General features: G+C 39.3%; 1 protein-coding gene across 1 annotated transcript; it reads right to left on the minus strand.

Moving 5' to 3' along the window:
- Positions 1–889: 889 nt before the first annotated feature.
- Positions 890–16265, minus strand: gal3st2 (galactose-3-O-sulfotransferase 2). The gene is made up of 4 exons (XM_017683890.2): positions 16204–16265; positions 8088–8198; positions 5703–6657; positions 890–5199 (listed from the first exon to the last, which is right to left on the minus strand). The coding sequence occupies exons 1-4, from the start codon at positions 16215–16217 to the stop codon at positions 4108–4110; spliced, it is 2172 nt and encodes a 723-aa protein (XP_017539379.1). The 5' UTR covers positions 16218–16265; the 3' UTR covers positions 890–4107.
- Positions 16266–18988: the final 2723 nt, after the last annotated feature.

Below are 18988 nucleotides of genomic sequence, written 5' to 3' on the forward strand. Positions count from 1 at the left end.
AGTTTGGTAGCTTTTTGCTGTAATAATGTGGTAATAACATGGTAATAATATGGTAACAAGTTGTATATGCTGGTTTTGGTTGTTACTGAATAATAAGTTAGTAATTGAAACAGTAACATGTTGGTAAAAATGGTCAAAAATCCTAGGCTAATCTTCTAGTTGTTCATAAATAATAATTTCAGTTGATATAAAGAAAAATAAACATTTACAAAGATACATTTTGTTTACTGTCAGTTTTTTCCATCAATGATGCTTTCAGCTTATTAAGAAACTAAGCAGAATCAGGTTCATTACTTTTATAGCATTAATAGTACATAATTTGCTGAACTACTGCACTGTTTGCGTGGTAATAATCCTAATATTATAAAACTCTATTATTATGTAAAAGAATTGGAGTGATATGCTGATTAAGCAGATATCATGTTGTAAGAGCTGATGTCTTTTCTCTTAAAAATAAATAACTAAATAATTAAATAAATGTTACCATTTTTTCATTTTATTACTAAATAGTGGCCACTTATTATTGGCAATTTATTATTTATACTAGAAAAACTAGAAAAATATGCTGGAATTTTTTTTTTGTAACTTGTTTTTTTTTTTTTTTTCACATACTTGTTCCCTCAAAATACTAATTTATTACATATTATCATCTAAATTTTAATTTATTTTAATTTTCATTTTTCCCTTTTTTCATTGTATTACTAACTAGTTAACAGTTATGATTAAAAACTTATTAACAACTAGAAAAATTATCCTGTGGTTTTTAGTGGAACTTGTCACCATTATTTTTCCAGTTTTATTATATACTTACAATTAAATTTTTTAATAAATTTTTTACTTATTAAAAAAGTTTTTCTTTTTTCATTTTATTGTTAGCTAGTTACCACTTATTATTATCCACTTATTATTAACATGTAGAAAAACTAGAAAAATATCCTGTAATTGTTTAGTAACTTGTTACTGTTATATTTCTGTTTGATTACATACTTTTTAACCTTACAATTACTGACTTGTTTTATCTATTGTCATCTAGAAATTGTTATTCTTTTTTTACATTTTATACTTTATTACTTAACTTATAACCACAACAGTTACTAACTTATTTTAGTTCATACAAAATCAGCATGTCATCTACAAGTTAGTACAATTTGTTAGCATAATATTACTTTATTATTACCCATTTATTACCAGTCTGTAAAGTAAACTGCTACCAAAAGTTTTACGCTGTGATACTAACTAAGCACACATGATCAGAATCAGACCAGAATGGAATCTTCAAATTTTTTAACACGGACTTAGCAGTGGGCCAATTTATTACTTTTATGATCATGGTCTGTTCTGCAGTTGTTTGACAGAAGTGACATGAGCCATTTTTCATATATTCTATATATTCTATAAGCAGTGGGCACTGAAACACCATAATTTTACGGTAACTTATAATACAATTCACAGTAACTGTCTTAAATTTCATTGAATTTTGCTGTAAAGCCAGATTAATATTGGAAATATCATCTGTTATCACTTACTAAAGCAGTTAGTCATATTAAGCAATAAAATTAATCACCATCAAAATTCTAAATTTTTCAGCTCACAGACACTCCAGACTAACCATGTCTAAATTTGCTTTCAAGATCTGTATAAGCAAAATTTCACGTAGGTAAATTTTGGAATTTTTTTGGAAATTTTAGAAATTTTGAAATTCATAAAGATGTCAAAATTCTGTCAACATTTACGTGTGAAATAATGGCATATCTGAGTAGCCCAGGGTCTCCTGAAAATAACAATGTATGGCCTGTGTGACTAACTCATTTAACTATTTTATAACTGTAATTGTAATTGACCAAAATACCAAACTATTGCACAAAATTAACCTAGGGTTCTAAAGAATGTGGTTCTATTTAGTAGGACATTTTTATTTGCTTTCTAATGACTAAGTACTCGTTATGCATCTCTAATGCCAACACCGGCCACCTTGTCATGATCTGACTTCGGCCGTACTTGGGAAACCCCAGATTTTGTCCATGCTGATTGGATGACGTGCAAATAAAAGGTCATTTCAGCAGGACTTCAACGTAAACGAAGTCTCTAAACTCCATCAACTGGATCAGATAAAGAAGAGAAAATGAGTCAGATTGCAACAACTGACCTGGTTCTCCAAATGAAGCCCCCAAAAATAGATCCGCAATGAAGCTGCACTGACAGTGGTGCCCAGAACTGAAACAGCTATTTATTTGGCCTTTATTTGACCAAGCAAGTTCTCATGATCCAAGCGATAAAATATTCCTAACAAATAAATAACAGGTGGTCTGTCTTAATCAGTCCTATTCACAATACATGGATCGAATATCCCTCAATAAAAACAACCTGCTGAAAAAGTAAAACCATTAAAAGGTTCCTGGTAGTGACCAGTAGTTACTAATGGTGTTCTGTGTTTGTCCAGATGGGTTGATATCACAGTGTAAAGGACTCTTAGGCTGGGCATACACTACACAACTTTGTCGTGAGGTGCTCGTACACTAGACGATAAGGCAAAGAGAGAGAGTAACACACATAACGTGTTTGGGCTACGACTAAAAACTCAAACTCCCAGATCTCCTCAGATCAAATGACACAAACAAAGCCAAACTGACCGGACTTGTTTGGACTTTTATGTGCAGCAAAAGCTCAAACTGGTTATTAATATGTGGTGAGAAACATTGACATTGTGATGAAGGCCCGAGAAATATTTCACTACAAACTGGCAGCTGAGCTAAAATTGTAAAGCGAGTGACCTCATGACATTATAAACATGATATCTGTTCCCATCTGCCGCCTGTTTATCTGCTCCTCCAGCTCTCTGATAGGCTGCTGTTGAATAATCTCTGATCTTCCCTTACAAAAAGGAGGTTTATTTAAATGTGGGTAGCAATGTCAACTCGCACCAAGAAGGACCTGGGTTCGATTCCCCGGCCGGGTGACCAGCTCCCTTCTGTGTGGAGTTTGCATGTTCTCTCTGGGCTGTGTAGGTTTCCTTCCAAAGTACACTACTATTATAATGATATTAATATACTCCTTACATAAAGAGTACTTGGGAAATATACTTGAACTTTACTTAGGTTTACTTAATAAAATGAACTTTAAGTATACTTCTTTGTAAGGGTGCTCACACTACAGGACTTGTGAATATTTTGAGTAAATATCAGATGTTTGATAATATCAGAGGGTCTTCGATTACTCCAGAGTTCGAATGGAAGGCTAAAGATTCACTCGTTGCTCCTCTCACACTACAGATCATCCACAACATCAGTCACTTTCAACTGAGCCCCTGACCTGGAGAGAAGCTACAGATTGTGAAAATTTGTCACACGGGGAAAATCTGGCCTAAAATCGGACCTAAAATCTGGCCTAAAATCTGGTAAATAATCATGTAGTGTATGCCCAGCCTAATGGTTAAACAGGTGTTCTGATTCCAGATGATTCCAATCTTATCCACAAAGGGCAGGTTTGTCTGTAGGTGTTCCCTCAAAACAAGCTGGAACTCACCTGATTCTACTTTTTTATTTAATTGGCTTCAGTTGATCATATGACTTCTTGCTTCATTGGAATGAAAACCTGCAGCCACACCGGCCCTTTGTCGGTAAGATTGGACACTCCTGCCTTAAGCCAATTCCCATTAGAAAAGCCAAACCTGAAACTCTTTCTTTAGCTTTATCCACTTGGAGATGGATGAGCGTGAATTGTATGCAGCTGTAGAAAAAAGGCCACTTTCAGAGCAGAGTAAGGCCCAGTCCACAACAGCACAAAGTCTAGACAGGAATATTTATGTTTCAGGAAAAAAAAAGAAGTTGGAATGTTTTGAAATTTAACATGTTTCCTTTTAGGGAAAGAGCTAGCTTGTTAAGTGCTATCTGATTTTGGCTGCTGGATTTCATGATGTCCTCAAAATAGGCAGTAAAAAAAGCTGTGTTTCAGGACAGGAGCCAGCATTGACGCCAATATCTGATGAACAGCTTCTGCCGTCAGCCTGATCATTGTTTTCTCTCAACTTCAAAAGTTAGCAGCATGGGTATTCACACTGGGGTTAGCTTAATCAGTTTTTAGCATGAAGTAGACTGTTTCAAGTCAGGTTTAAGAAGGTATGTTGTGTTTGATTGCTTTGTATTTACTGGGGTCAGATTGAGTTTCTATGCTTCGTTGTGCTAATACATTAGCATCACTTTTTACAACGGAACTGTCTTTTGCTAATGTTTGCACATTAACAAGTTTTTGTGGCTGTCCATTTGTGATACTTTGTGAATTTATTTTGTGAACAGCAGCCGTTCTTGTTTGAAGGTTGTGATTCAAGGCACTCAGTCTTGTGGTTGTGCGGCTGGCAGCAGCCAGATTTTTAGTGGCAACCATTTTGGCTCGATTTTTAAATTTAGCCACAAGATCAGGGAACTGTTTAGTGTACAAAGCACTGGTGTATTGAAGCTCAGGCATGATGAGCCTCTGACAGAGACGATGGGTTTCTTTGTCCAGGCCTGGGCGAATGTTATATCCCTGGATAACCGCTGTACCATACTGAAATGGTTTCAGAGACTCATCCTGGACCTTGCTGGGATCAACAGCACCTCCCCCTAGAAGGCAGGTTTGTTCAAGCTCTGCCCTGCGAGCTCTTAAGAGCTCCACCTCCTCTTGAAGCTTAGCACGTCCCAGCATGGTGTCTATTCGTCGCCAGAAGGTGGCATTGAAGTGTTGGTACAACCGCCAGTCTAGTGAGCTCCACTGCTTTACAAGCTCGGCCAACTCTGGGCTCAGCTTGTGCCTAGACTTCTCGCTGCGGCTGTTCAGCCGAAACGACACAATGTCCTCCAGGGTCCAGCAGAGGGCGTGCTTGAGCAGGATCATCGACTCGTCAAAGTACTCTGAGATGAGAATCAGGTGGAAGTTGCTCTCCACTGCGGCAATCAGGGCAGTGCTGCGCTGGTCTAACTCTACCTTGCTTGCGGGAGGTGAGCTGTCCATGCCGAAGTCGAAGGTCAAAAGGTTGCGAGCGTAGTGGTTACTCGGCAGCGAGGCATTGAAGGACCGGCCACCATCCAGCAAGAATTCCGTGAGAGTCTTGAAATTTTGGAATGCCGGGATGCTTTTGTAGTACGTGAAGATGGATTCCATCATGGATACTGGACTCCGCAAGATGGAAAAATAAAAGGTGTCCACAGGCATCACCTTTCTCACCTAAGAGAGGGACAGAGACAGAGAGAGACAGAGAGAGAGAGAGAGAGAGAGAGAGAGAGAGAGAGAGAGAGAGAGAGAGAAAGTGGGGGTATTGAAGGTAGGAACAAAAGTCCAACTACACTGACAACATTTCAAGTGGACCTACAAGTTATCAGATGACCATAAAGTTGGTGTCTATAGGTCTTTGTCCTGCTCTGACTCCACAAGCCATTTTAGTCTCTTTAGTTCCTTATGAATAACTCTTACTTCAAGCTCTTTTATTACTGAATGTCATACTAAATCTTACGCTGAAACAAAACAGTACTTATATTTCTCCACAGCAGCCATCTAGGCTGTAAATCTTATTAGAAGCTGTGGGCTCGGCATAACCAGCTTTTGTAAGAGTGCAACACTGCCTCATTTTAAGCTTTTACCAGTGCATGTTTATGGAATTCAATGATTCACTGTTTCACCGATGATTCACAGAAATATCTAGCATGTGGTTAACAAAATTTTATGCTGACCTCAAGGCCTCGGAATCGCATGTGGTTGCACATGATGTGGAATTCTTTCACCCTACCAAATCTTGAACCCTCCACAAAGTAAGACATGAAGAAGTATGGATAGTACAGCTGGCTGTACATGTTTGCTGGGAGGGCAAAGGTCAAGTTCTGGGAGTCGCCGTAGCGATACAGTATGTTGAGAATGGTGCTGCTGGCAGTTTTATGGGTCTTGAGGAAGACAATGTGGTTCTTGGGTCGGCATACGCCAACTTCATCATGGCTTAAAACAATCATGGCTTGGTTGTCAGAGTCTGCGTGGATACCATTTGGGCTGGATATTTGTGGTTTGTGAAGTTCTTTTGAGAGAGGCGGCATGTTTTTAGAGTTTCGCATCTGGGCTGGTGACTGCTTGACCACTTCTAGGTTTAGCCCAGGTTCATCTTTTGGGGGAACCTCAGGTGATGTCCTCAGCATGCTTTCAGAGTTTTGGTTCTGGGCTGGTGATTGCTTGACCACTTCTAGGATTACCCCTGGTGCAGCTCTTGAGGGAACCTTAGGTGACATGTTTTCAGAGTTTTGCCTCTGTATTGGTGGTTGCTTGACTACTTCTGGGTGTACCCCAGGTTTGTCTTCTAAAGGAATTTCAGGTGGCATTTTGGGTACATTTTCAGATTTTTCACTCTGAGCTGGTGATTGATTGACAATTTCTGGGAAAACCCAGGGTTCTTTGTTGGGCTCTTTTGGTTGAGATGCTTTTCCTGCTAGCTGATATCCATTTGGCACTAAGATCCTATTGACTGTGCTGGTGAGACGTCTGGCTGGTGTAGTATCGAGATTCTTGCCATTACTCCACTGGAAGAGCTGATAGTTTCTCTGGTGTGGGTCAAGGGTAGCAGGGATAGATCGGAGTATTCCTCCATCTTGCCGTTCAGCTGTGGCTGATTGCTCATCAGCTGGTCGAATTACTTTTGTATCCCTGAGAGAACAGAAGATAGGACAAATGTAAGGAGACTGGCTTTACTGTTGTTGGTCAAATGTTCTTGCATGTGTATGCAATCAAATGTTGATGTGTATCCAGTTGCAACATCTCTGAGACCATGGTAAGCAAATTCAATCATCCGAAATTGTGCTTCACACTGTTGGTGCGGTTCACATCAGTTTGAAACAAATTGTGCAAAAATTACCTCAAATTCTTAACATATATTTTAAGACTTTATAAAATTTTTAAGTGGGAGGTTCTTTAAACCAGAACTATTACAGACAAAAGAACGTGGCTGTGAACAATTTTGGACACTACTACAAAACGGCAGAAGACTTCATGACGTCCACCTACATTATAGGTCCACTACAGAGGTGTACTGTACCTGAACTGTACCTGCACAATTTATCAGCGCTTTCACTCATTCATCTGGTCAGTTTTTGACTGTGTAAATCGGATATCAATTGGGTGGTGGACCGTCCCCTTTCTTAGCTAGTGTGTATGGTGCTGGTATAAGGGTTTTTACACATATCCTAATAGTTTACTATACAATGAAATGGGCACAGTTTTGGACATAGCCCCCAACAGTGCACTACATAGTGAATGGAGCACTGTTTTGTAACTAATTCAAAATGATACATTGTATTAAAATGGTCATACCTTTGAACAGCTCCAAATAGTCAACACAGCCTCTTATAATTTGATTAGGAATGTCCAGGTTTGTTTTTTTTTTGTTTGTTTTTGACCTGATCCAAGTCCATTAACATTGAGTATCAGCTGGTATTGATCCAGACCACTATTTGTGTTTTCAGAGATAACATAGCTGCACCACTTAGGTAAGATTGTTCAGACTATCCAATTAACACTACTGTGAAATCTTTTCATTTTAGTCCATGCGTAATGTGACTCATTGTTCTTTTAGCCTACTTTTTCAAAATGACCATTTTATAGCATGTGTAATATTGACTTTTGATAAAATCTAATTGACCGATCTAAAGATTTGCCTGCCAGTTACTTTAACATGCAGTTCATTCCCTTTATTTGCATTGTGGGATTGTTTGAGTGCAGTATGTTCACAGATACCACTACATCCCAACATAGTGCCATAGATAATGAACAAACTTTTGGACACACCTTAAGTTAACATCCGTTTTAAATGAGAAGTGGAGCAAAACAGAAAGAATCTGGAATTTTCGATATCTATTTTAAGACTTTTTAGGCATCCATGGGAACCCTGTATATAGGGAACTATTACAGGGACAGTACTTGTGATGGTAATAAAGGATTTCAGACACTATGACAAAATCGTGGAACCCCAAAATAGTACACTATAGACTGAATACAGCAGTTTTGGACACAGCTGGAGCTCTCGATTCAGTAAAAAAAATAGTGCCCTATGGAGTAAACAAGGAATACTTCAGATGTACCGTGCTTGTCGGACCACGCCAAGTAACTGCAGTGCCACACACAGGACGGTCAGCACCGTCAGAACCTTCCACGTTAACCACAGGTGACTGTAACACACTGTCCTCGCACACCTGTAAAACATGCACATACAGTATTCAGGATCAGAAACAGAGGCCTGTGTACCGAAGGCAGATGGACAATGGAGTGTTGAATTTGGTAGAAGAGCAAGAGTTCAGCTATTTGTGTGGCTTCAAGTTAAATTCGGCTACACATAGTCACAAATAGTACAGCTTATCTGACACGTGTTGGTGTGTATACAGTTGGAACATTTGAACACCTTGGATAAGTTATACAACTGGTCATTTTTAAGTGAGAGTAAGTTACGATGTCCTCTACAGGACTTACACTTATATATGGCACTTTTTTCAGTTTTTCAATTTAGAATGTCATTTGAAAAGGCATTTTGTGCTTTACATTGTGTGCAAATTTCATGATGAACAGACCAAAACAAACAGCCCAAAAAGACTTGGAAAAAAGTCTGGTTCCTGACTTACATTAAAAGTGAAGTAGGTTTTTTCCTTCTACTGTAAAATTAACATTTCAGAGATAAAGGTCCAAAGAAACACTTTGTTTACTTTTAATGTAAGTAAATGTAAAGATATTTCATTCCATGTCATTTCAGAGTATTACTACTGGTCCATTCATCATTAAATTTTTGCACAGTGTAAATGACAGCCACCATGTTCAGATTATGCAGAAAACTATGTTTGCATGTTTTTCCTTTTGATGGGGCAACGATATATGTTTATACATATGGAGGAATATGGAAATGTGTCAGTAATATGAATATATATGCAAAATATAATGAAATTTGGCAAATAAAGAGTAATTATGCATTTTTACATGTTCAGTAATTTTTATAAAGAAAGTAACACAATAAATTGATTCATTTGAAGCGAGGCCGGCAATAGGGGCTGGCATATGGAAAAAACTGTGTATCATGGTAATTAAAGACTTTTTTATGGTACTAATGATGTTCTCTTTTCAATGGAACTTGCAGAGAAATGCATATTGGTTATGCATTTTTTGCATAAACAATATGCATTGCATTTTTTCTACCTATGATTAATCTCATCTTTAATGACCAGGTAGATGACAGCCATTCAGAGCTGTATGTGGGTTGTCAGTGTATTGCATAATAATAAATAATAAATAAGCAGGTGAGAATAGAAGTTGGCACGTCAATAAATAGAAAGTAAATAAAGTCGAAATAAAATAATAAACAAATGTAGAAGTAACAGATAGAATTTCATTTTCTAAAGAAACTTAGTGGCTTTACAGTCGCCTCTGCGCTCTCTCTCTCTCTCTCTCTCTCTACTAATGACATCCTGTTTAATGGGAAATCAATGTAAGCGAGACTCCGCCATGAGCATTCACTGTGCATGTTGGTGGGCCAGGGCAAAGCTGCCTGTTCAATTATTGATCAGATTTTATGCCAACATTTTCTCATGAATGCACACAAAGAAAATCAGAAACTGCTTTTGTTGCTGACTGTGATTACATCAGCCACCCCTGTGACCACATACACAGAGAGAGAGACAGAAAGAGAGAGAGAGAGAGAGAGAGAGAGAGAGAGAGACAGAGACACCACGAACCATGAAAGCCGCAGCTCTGCCAGGACTGCAGTTTTTAAGAAATCTGGGTCTGTTTTGCTGTTTTGCAATCAGCAGGGACATTTGAGGGGACACATGAGTACGATGTGCATCAGGCTGGACATCACAGCCCTGTTCTAGGACCAGTCCATCAGTCTCTGATAGCCTGGTGAATAGGATTCTTTAGCTGGTCAGACTGGGAACATGTCAGAAATACTTTTACTGTCCTGCCATGCTGAATTTGCCTAATTAGCCCAAACCTTAAAGAACAATATTTTCCGTTAAAAAGCAGCGCATGTTTCTGTTACAGCCATTTGAGTGGACGAAATAAGCTACAGAGAGCTACAAACACAGATTCTCTCAGAGTAAATAGTGACTCACTAACTGACTCACCAACTGACTGATTCACTAACCGATTTACTAACCAACTCATTGACTGACTCACTGACTGACAGCCAGATTCACTAACTGACTCACTGACTGACTGCCAGATTGACTAACTGACTCACTGACTGACTGCCAGATTCACTACCTGACTCACCAACTGACTGCTAGATTCACTAACTGACTCACTTACTAACTCACCAGCTGACTGATTCACTAACCAATTCACTAACCAACTCACTGACTGACAGCCTATTCAGTGACTGACTCACTGACTGACAGCCAGATTCACTAACTAACTGACTTACTAACTCACCAACTGACTGATTCACTAACCAATTCACTAACCAACTCACTGACTGACAGCCTATTCACTGACTGACTCACTGACTGACAGCCAGATTCACTAACTGACTCACCTACTAACTCACCAACTGACTGATTCACTAACCAATTCACTAACCAACTCATTGACTGACAGGCTATTCACTGACTGACTCACTGACTGACAGCCAGATTCACTAACTGACTTACTTACTAACTCACCAACTGACTGATTCACTAACCAATTCAATAACCAACTCATTGACTGACAGCCTATTCACTGATTGACTCACAGACTGACAGCCAGATTCGCTAACTGACTCACTAATTTACTAACTCACCATTTGACTGATTCACTAACCAATTCACTAACCAACTCACTGACTTACAGCCTATTCACTGACTGACTCACTGACTGACTGCCAGATTCACCAACTGACTCACTGATTTACTAACTCACCAACTGACCAACTGACTGATTCACTAACTGATTCACTAACCAACTCACTGACTGACAGCCTATTCACTGACTGATGGAGTCACTAACTTAGTACCTCTCTGTGCTATTATTGATTCACTAACTGACTGATGCTCTGACTGACTAACTCTTTGAGTGACTTACTGATTCATGAACAGACTGTCTCACTGACTGACTGTCTGACCTACTGATTCATTAACTGACTGATTCACTGATTTACCAACTCACTGAATTACTTATCCTGGAAGGACATTCTCACTGTGAATCTCTCATTATAACCATCAGAGGAATTACACAGCGACTGAAAGCTATTTGATAAACGGCAAGAAGATCAGCTTCCTCTTATTTCCTGAGAGTTTGTCAAAGTCGTGGCTTTTTGTGGAATGAAATGAAATGGAATCATGACAGGAATGAATCAAGATTCGCTTTTTAGTCTGACTGGAGTTCAAGGCCACTTCTGTCTGTGATTATGACCATCTGTACAAAATGAAATCCAAAGGAACTTCAGTCTCATTTCCATCGTAGTGTTTTGGAGACATGATTAGACTGTTTCCAATCACTGTTTGCACAATGTTTCTCCGTCTGGCGAGACTTAGAATGTCTCAAGATCCACATTTCCCCCAGTTCCTCCTCAACACACACACACACACACACACACACACTTACACACACTTTATCAGCTCCACTGACCATTTAGATGGACTTTGTAGTTCTACAGTTACAGACTGTAGTCCATCTGTTTCTCTGACACTTTGTTACCCTGTTTTTCAGTGGTCAGGACCCCCATGGACCCCAGCAGCACTGCTGTGTCTGATCTACTGATCTACCAGCACAACACAGACTAACACACCACCACCACGTCAGTGTTACTGCAGTGCTGAGAATGATCCACCACCCAAATAGTACCTGCTCTGTGGGGGTCCATGGGGGTCCTGATGGATATTTCTGGACCATTATAAATGTCTTGTGAACTCATGATAACAAAAGTAGTTTTATGGACATCACAACGTATTTTTCTTGTGATCTCATGATAACAAAAATGACCAACACCACAACATATGTTTCTTGTGATCTCATGATAACAAAAGTTGTTTTATCATATTGCAACTTATTTTTCTTGTGATCTCATAATAACAACAGATGTTAGATGTTTCATCGACATCACAACAGATTTTTCTTGGGATCTAATAACAAAAGTTGTTTTATTGACATCACGACCTATTTCCTATGTCTTCTAAAAGGCTTTCTGGAGTCTTTTTAAAAGTCTTTCCAAACTCTGTTCAAAGTGTTTCCGGAGTCTTTTCAAAGTCTTTTCAAAGGCTTTTAGAAATCTTCGTGGAGTCTTTTGAGTCTTTTCAGAGTCGTTTAAAAGAACTTCGTTAAAAGTCTTTCCAGAGTATTTTAAATGTCTTTCCTGCGTCTTTTAAAAGTCTTTTGAGAATCTTTAAAAGTCTTTTAAAAGTGTTTCTGGAGTCTTTCAAAAGTCTTTTAGAAGTCTTTTAAAAGTCTTGGCGGAATCTTTTAAAAGCCTTTCTGAACTCCGTTAAAAGTCTTTCCAGAGTTTTTTAAATGTCTTTCCCGTGTCCCGTGAAAAAATGTTTTCAGAGTCTTTTTGAGGTTTGTATAAAGAGTAACAGGATCAGCCCTCGGATGGTGGGGTGTACGCACACGCAAAGTAAATCATGGGAAATTACACGCATTTAACCGTAAATCAGAGTGTTTAGCGGTTTAACTGTGAAATCAAGCAGAAACTCCTGATCATGTATAAAGTAATCAGCTGGATGAATCAGAGGAGTAGATTACAGTACAGAAAACTGAATGAACTGCTGTTTTGTTCTAAGGACTTTCATACTAGAAATGTACTGTATGGGTATCGACTCCACTGTCCTGCTGGAGTGAAATGAAGCACAATTTTGAGGTCGAAATAAAAGTCAATGTTTTCACAAGCAAACTCTGGATGGCCTTCACTGCCCGGCATAAGTAGTGTCAGAAACGAGCACTCGGAGAAATGCATGCATGCGAGCTATTTAGCCATTCTTTCTGACACTATTTTGGTCCTGCTGGTGTTTACACACACACACACACACACACACACACATATATACACACAAAACCACATGAGGGACCAAGAAAAACTCCTTAACAAAGCTTCTCAGGTTCCCTCTGGGAAAAGAAACATCTGGGGTAGGGGGAGTAGACCCAGCCCCCAACACACACACAGACGCACACATGGAGGTAAAGAAGTGTGTGTGTGTGTATGTGTGTAAAGGTGGTTTGTGTTAAAGTAATGACCGAGAATGTCAAACATTAGTGTCTACATGCAGGGAAACTCCACCATTTTTTCCAAAGTTCCTCCGTAACTCAGTGTGTGAGGTGTAAACAGGAGATTCCGAGCGGTTTGGTGTGAAATAGTTCAGATCTCTTTACAGTGGTGGTGATAGGAACCAGGGGTCGCCATGACGACAACACAAACATAGATATTTTATTTACCATCCAGAACCACCAGAGATCCAAGTCTTCTGAGTTTATATGGAATGTTGATGATGGAAAATAGTGGAAAATCTGGAATAATCAGTTTTCTTTGGGGACTATTTTGCCTCACAGCGCCCTGCATGTCACGTATCCCTCCACCATGAATGGAGATTAAGGCCGAAATCTCAGTCATCAGGCAGTGAATTCAGAACCATTTACTGTAGGAACTTTCTGTGAGGAGCTTCTAGAGGTGGACGTCTGGTTCCTATCACCACCACTGTGAACAGTTCTGACTCGGTAAGTTTCTCTAGAACAGAGAGTTTCACACCAAACCGCTCTGAACCGCTCTGTTTTCATCCTAACCATTTAATTATGTGGGAATAATGTGGGCACTGAAGTGTGTGAAGAGTGAGCCGCTCACACACGTGTGGAATTTCTGCTCACTCTGTAAATGAAGCAGCACCGAACTGATAAGTAAAGGACCTGAGTGAAACCAGTCTGGGGGGCTACCAGCACACTTTACCCCATACAGACCATTTAAGCATGAAATGGTTCTGTCTAGAACCATTTCCTTTACTACAAAACCTCGAAGAACCATCTTTATAAACACACGCAAACACTGGCCTGAGTAAGTAGACCATTACTGTAACTACACACAAAACATGGTTCTTCAAGGGTTCTTTGGTAAAGGCAGTGGTCCCATTTAAAACACTGAGCACTATTTAGAGCCATTTCATGCTTAAATAATTCTTTGCATGGTTCTACTGTTTTATATAGCACCAGAAAAGATTCTGCTTTCAAGCTTGTAACAATAGAACCATTTTTGGTGCTATATGGAACCATATACAGCATATTCTCCACCACTCTGAAGAACCACTTCACTGTGCAGAGAACCATTTAAGCATTGAATGGTTCCACATGCACTCTTAAAAAAGATGGTTCTTCAGTGGCTCTTTAGTAAAAAGTAATGTATCTGTTTAGAACATTAAGTACTATATAGAGCCATTTCATGCCTAATGGTTCTTTGCATGGTTCTACTGTTCTATATAGCATAAAAAATGATTCTGCTTTCAAGCTTGTAACAATAGAAGACCTCTTTTTGGTGCTATATAGAACTCTATACAACATATTCCTAATCAATTTGAAGAATCATTTCACCAAGCATGGAACAGTTCTACATACATTCTTAAAAAGATGGTTCTTTAAGGGTTTTTTAATAGCAAAGATGGCAGTGCTGAACCATAAACACTCAAGAAAACATGGATAAATAGTTCTCTGCACAGTGAAATTGTTCTTGTTTGATATAGCACCAAAAAAAGGTTTTTCAATTGTTACAAGAACACTTTTGGTGTTATACAGAATCGCTTTCAAAAACATTACGTAGAACCATATACAGCACATTCTCCATTAATCTCCAAGAAACATTTCACTGTGCACTAAAAAGGAACCAAATATATCATCAGATATATTCTTCAAGAACATTGAAGAACCATCTTTTCAAAGAACGTACAATTTATGGTTCTATATAGAACCATACCCTTTACTAACAAACACTTTATAAACCATCTTTTTAAAAAAGGCACACACTTCTGGTTCTATACAGAACCATATGCTTTACTAAAGACCCCTTGCGGAGTTATCATGCTTAAGAATATAGAACTCATGGTTCTATATAGAACTATACACTTTATTAAAGAACACTTTAAGAGCCATCCTTTTAAGATGGTCTCTACAAAAGAGCCCTTGAAGAACCATCTTAAGGGTGTAGAACTTACAGTTCTATATAGAACTATATACTAAATAACCCTAGCTGTACATGCTTTTTGAAGAATGCAGAACTTATGGCTCTATATAGAAAAAAATACCCCTTGCTTAAGAACCTTTAAAGAACTGTCATTTTACAGAATGTACAACTTATGGTTCTACATAGATTTACATTTTGGTTTGGACATGTGTTGAGGAGGAATAGTGGATATATTGGTCAAAGAATGTTGGAGATGGAGCTGCCGGGTAGAAGGAGAAGAGGTAGACCTCAGAGAAGGTTTATGGATGTAGTGAAGGTGGACATGGAGATGGTTGGTGTGAAAGTAGAGGAGGCAGTGGATAGGGCAAGATGGAGGCAGATGATCCGCTGTGGCGACCCCTAAAGGGAGCAGCCGAAAGAAAAAGAAGAGGACTAAATAACACTTAAAGAACTATCTTTTCTAAGGATCTAGAACTTACGGTTCCATATAGAACAGTACCTTTACTAACGACCCTTGAAAAGCCACCCTTTTTGAAGAATGTACAGCGTATGCTTCTATATAAAACCATACACTTTACTGACGAACCCTTGAAGAACCATCTTTTCTAAGGATGTAGAACTTATGGTTCCATATAGAACAATACCTTTACTAAAGAACCCTTGAAAAACCATCTTTTTAAAGAATGTACACCATATATTTCTATATAGACCCATACTCTACTGAAGAACCCTTGAAAAACCATCTTTTCTAAGAATGCAGAACTTATGATTCCATAGAGAACAATACTGCTTACTAAAGAACCTTTAAAAACCATCCTTTCTGAGGAGTAAACAGTGTCGAGTAAAGAGAAACAAACAAGCAGAATTCGAGAGGAAGAGAAAAGAGAGGGATGAGAACGAGAGCGAGAGAGAGAGACAGAGAGAGAGGAAAGAAGAAAGAACTAAAGTAAGAGCGGGAGTGTGAGAGGACAGAGGGACTAAATAGAAAGAGAGAAAGAAATGATGAGAAAGCAAAAAGACAGAAAAATATGGATTCATCAGCGATGCGCGCGTGTGTGTGTGTGTGTGCGCTGTAGACTCACGCGCTCCTCGGCATGTCCACTCTGGAGCTCCAGCACAAACCTCCAGACCAGCTCTGCGTCCACTTCTCTACACACTCACACGCATACCCACTCACACACACCCCGCCCACTGAACACTGATTGGACAAGAGACAAAAGGAAAGCAAGTGACGGAAACAGTGAGAGAGGGGTGGGGGGAGCTCTATATAAACCGATGTAAGTTTTTAATGATGGAGTTTTTAAAACTTGCTGCCCACTTTATCAGTTACCAAACAGTACCTGCTCTGTGAGGGTCTATGGGGGTCCTGACCACTGAAGAACAGGGTAAAATGGGGTAACAAAGTATCAGAGAAACAAATGGACTACAGTCTGTAACTGTAGAACTACAAAGTAAAACTATGTGGTCAGTGGAGCTGATAAAGTGGACGATGAGTGGAGATACAAGGAGGTTATTTTAATATTACACACAAATGTTTCTTGTCAGTGCTCATGTGTGTGTGAACATGCAAGTTTTCAGGGCAGCTCAGAGTGTGTCCAGCTGGCTAACATTGACCTGTGAAAGTGATTGAATTGGCCCTCATCCAATGAGAGAACAAACATATCTATATGAAAAAAAACTTCATATTTTGCTTTTAATGTGGCTTTGCTACGAAATGTCATGTCTTTTTTCGAGTGTGAATCCCAGTTTAATGTATTTACAATAAAGTGTATGTGCAAATATTGTGTGTGTGTGTGTGTGTGTGTGTGTGTGTGTGTGTGTGTGTGTGTGTGTGTGTGTGTGCGCGTGTGTGTGTGTGTGTGCGTGCAAGTGTTTACATATGTGTAAAGAATTAAGTGTGGGAGCAGCTAAATATCTTAACAACAGCAAAATGTTCATGTCTTCATCATCATCACTATCAACACCTACACACTTGCACCTGTTTCATTCTGGGAATTGTGGGGACATTACATAGACTTCCATACATTTCTTGCAGAATTGCCAAACGGACTGACTGTGACAGTGTGGGGATGCTTTCTACTCTGGAAAAAAAACGAAAGAAGATCGTGGAGTTTCAGGTAGAGGTCTCCCACAAGATTTCCTCCCACTCCCATAGAAAATATGAATCATTTGTCCCACTTTCACTGGCAACCAAAACATTTTGTCCTGCTCCCACCTGCAACCAAAACATTTTGTACCGCCCCCAACCACAACCTAAATGTTTTGTTCTGTTCCCACCCGCAACCAAAGCATTTTGTCCCACTCCCACCTACCAGTTCTGTCAAGGTGAACTGAAATCTGATATTTGACACAGTCTAATCACGAACACATTAGAATTAAGTTGTTGTTCATGTGATCAGCTGCTTCGCAACTCTTTAGAATGATATCCTTCATTTGAACTATTTTACTGTTATCATTTTACATTGGTTATATGTATGATTTACCGATCATTGTACTTTATTTAGGCTATTCATTAATTTGCAGGACTTCTCTTCCCACTCCAGCCTGCAGTGGACTGGTTTAGTCCCACACCACAAGATATTGTGGTGGGTTCCGCGGGTGCAGTGCAGACCTCTAATTTCAGGAGCTAAACTTTCACTTGCAGCTCAGATCGTAACTCAGCCTGAGCTGATTTTGGAGACCTCCACACAAGACAAAGCGCAAAGAGGCATAAGATCTGCTTTCCTTCTTTCCTCTCAGATCGAGGAAACAGCAACACTGGACTACTGTCCAATTTGGGAAAGTATTTTGGAAACATAGAATAAAGATCTTCATCGTTTCATACAGAAGCTGCTTCCATACAGGCATCTCAGCTCGTAGTCTACTTTGTAGCCCAAAATTGTGTATGATGTGGAAAATGCTATCAGTTAAAAAGTGTGCAAATTAATTTACTGTCAACCAAAAGAATCGTACAGGAATTACGTAACCCTACCTTACCCTAACCTCAAAACGTGACTTCACTTCAAATGGGGACCACAATGAGGAAAGGTCCCCATGATGTCAGTGATAAACCTGCTACACATACACTCACACTCACAGACTGTTACGGAGGTGGATTAGCAGTGCAGGTGAACAGTAGACGGGAACAGTGAGTTAGCGCTAATGAGTGCAGACGTAATCCTGGTTTTACACTGATCCTATAACACTGAGTTCATTACATACCTTCTACATCTCTATCAGTCTCTCTCTCTCTCTCTCTCTCTCTCTCTCTGTGGGGTTTTCTACAATCCTGTCTTTGCGCTGCTCTCGTCTCATCATTATGAGGAAACCTGACGCTGAGGCTCTGATCCCCCTGGACTTCATACAGCATAAAGACAAGTCTGTGTTCTAACAGAGCCACTGCTGTAATAATAGCATCAGAGAGAGAGAGAGAGAGAGAGAGAGAGAGAGAGAGAGAGAGAGAGAGAGAGAGAGAGAGAGACCTATCAGGAATGGATTAGATGGTACTCAGAAGGTAGAGACTTTAATAGATAGAGAGAAAAACAGAAGAGAAAGATGAATGGATGGAATGGATGGATAGAAAAGAAGACAGAAGAGATCAAGTAGAGTGAAAAATGCAAAAGAAAGTAGACAGTGAAATGAGAGAATGAGGTGAGAGAGAAAATGGTAGAGAAAGAAGGACAGAGGTAGAGAAAGGAGAGAAAGATATATAAAGAGAGAGAATAGGGAAGGTAGAGAGAGAGAGAGAGAGAGAGAGAGAGAGAGAGAGAAATAGGGACACAGAGAGAAAGAAAAAAGAATGGAGAAGGTAGACAGAGAGTGGTAGATATGGAGAGAGAGAGAGAGAGAGAGAGACAGAGAGACAGAGACAGAAAGAAAGAGAGAGAG

The sequence above is a fragment of the Pygocentrus nattereri genome, chromosome 17 (assembly GCF_015220715.1).
Source record: "Pygocentrus nattereri isolate fPygNat1 chromosome 17, fPygNat1.pri, whole genome shotgun sequence".
Taxonomy (NCBI): Eukaryota; Metazoa; Chordata; class Actinopteri; order Characiformes; family Serrasalmidae; genus Pygocentrus; species Pygocentrus nattereri.

Bases quoted from the DNA above. Each gene is read 5' to 3' on its own strand.
- gal3st2 (XM_017683890.2), bottom strand. The intron at 6,658-8,087 runs GTACATCTGAAG...CTGTTCTCTCAG, and splicing joins GGCGTGGTCCGACAAGCACG to GGATACAAAAGTAATTCGAC. The intron at 5,200-5,702 runs GTCAGCATAAAA...TCCCTCTCTTAG, and splicing joins TGCGATTCCGAGGCCTTGAG to GTGAGAAAGGTGATGCCTGT.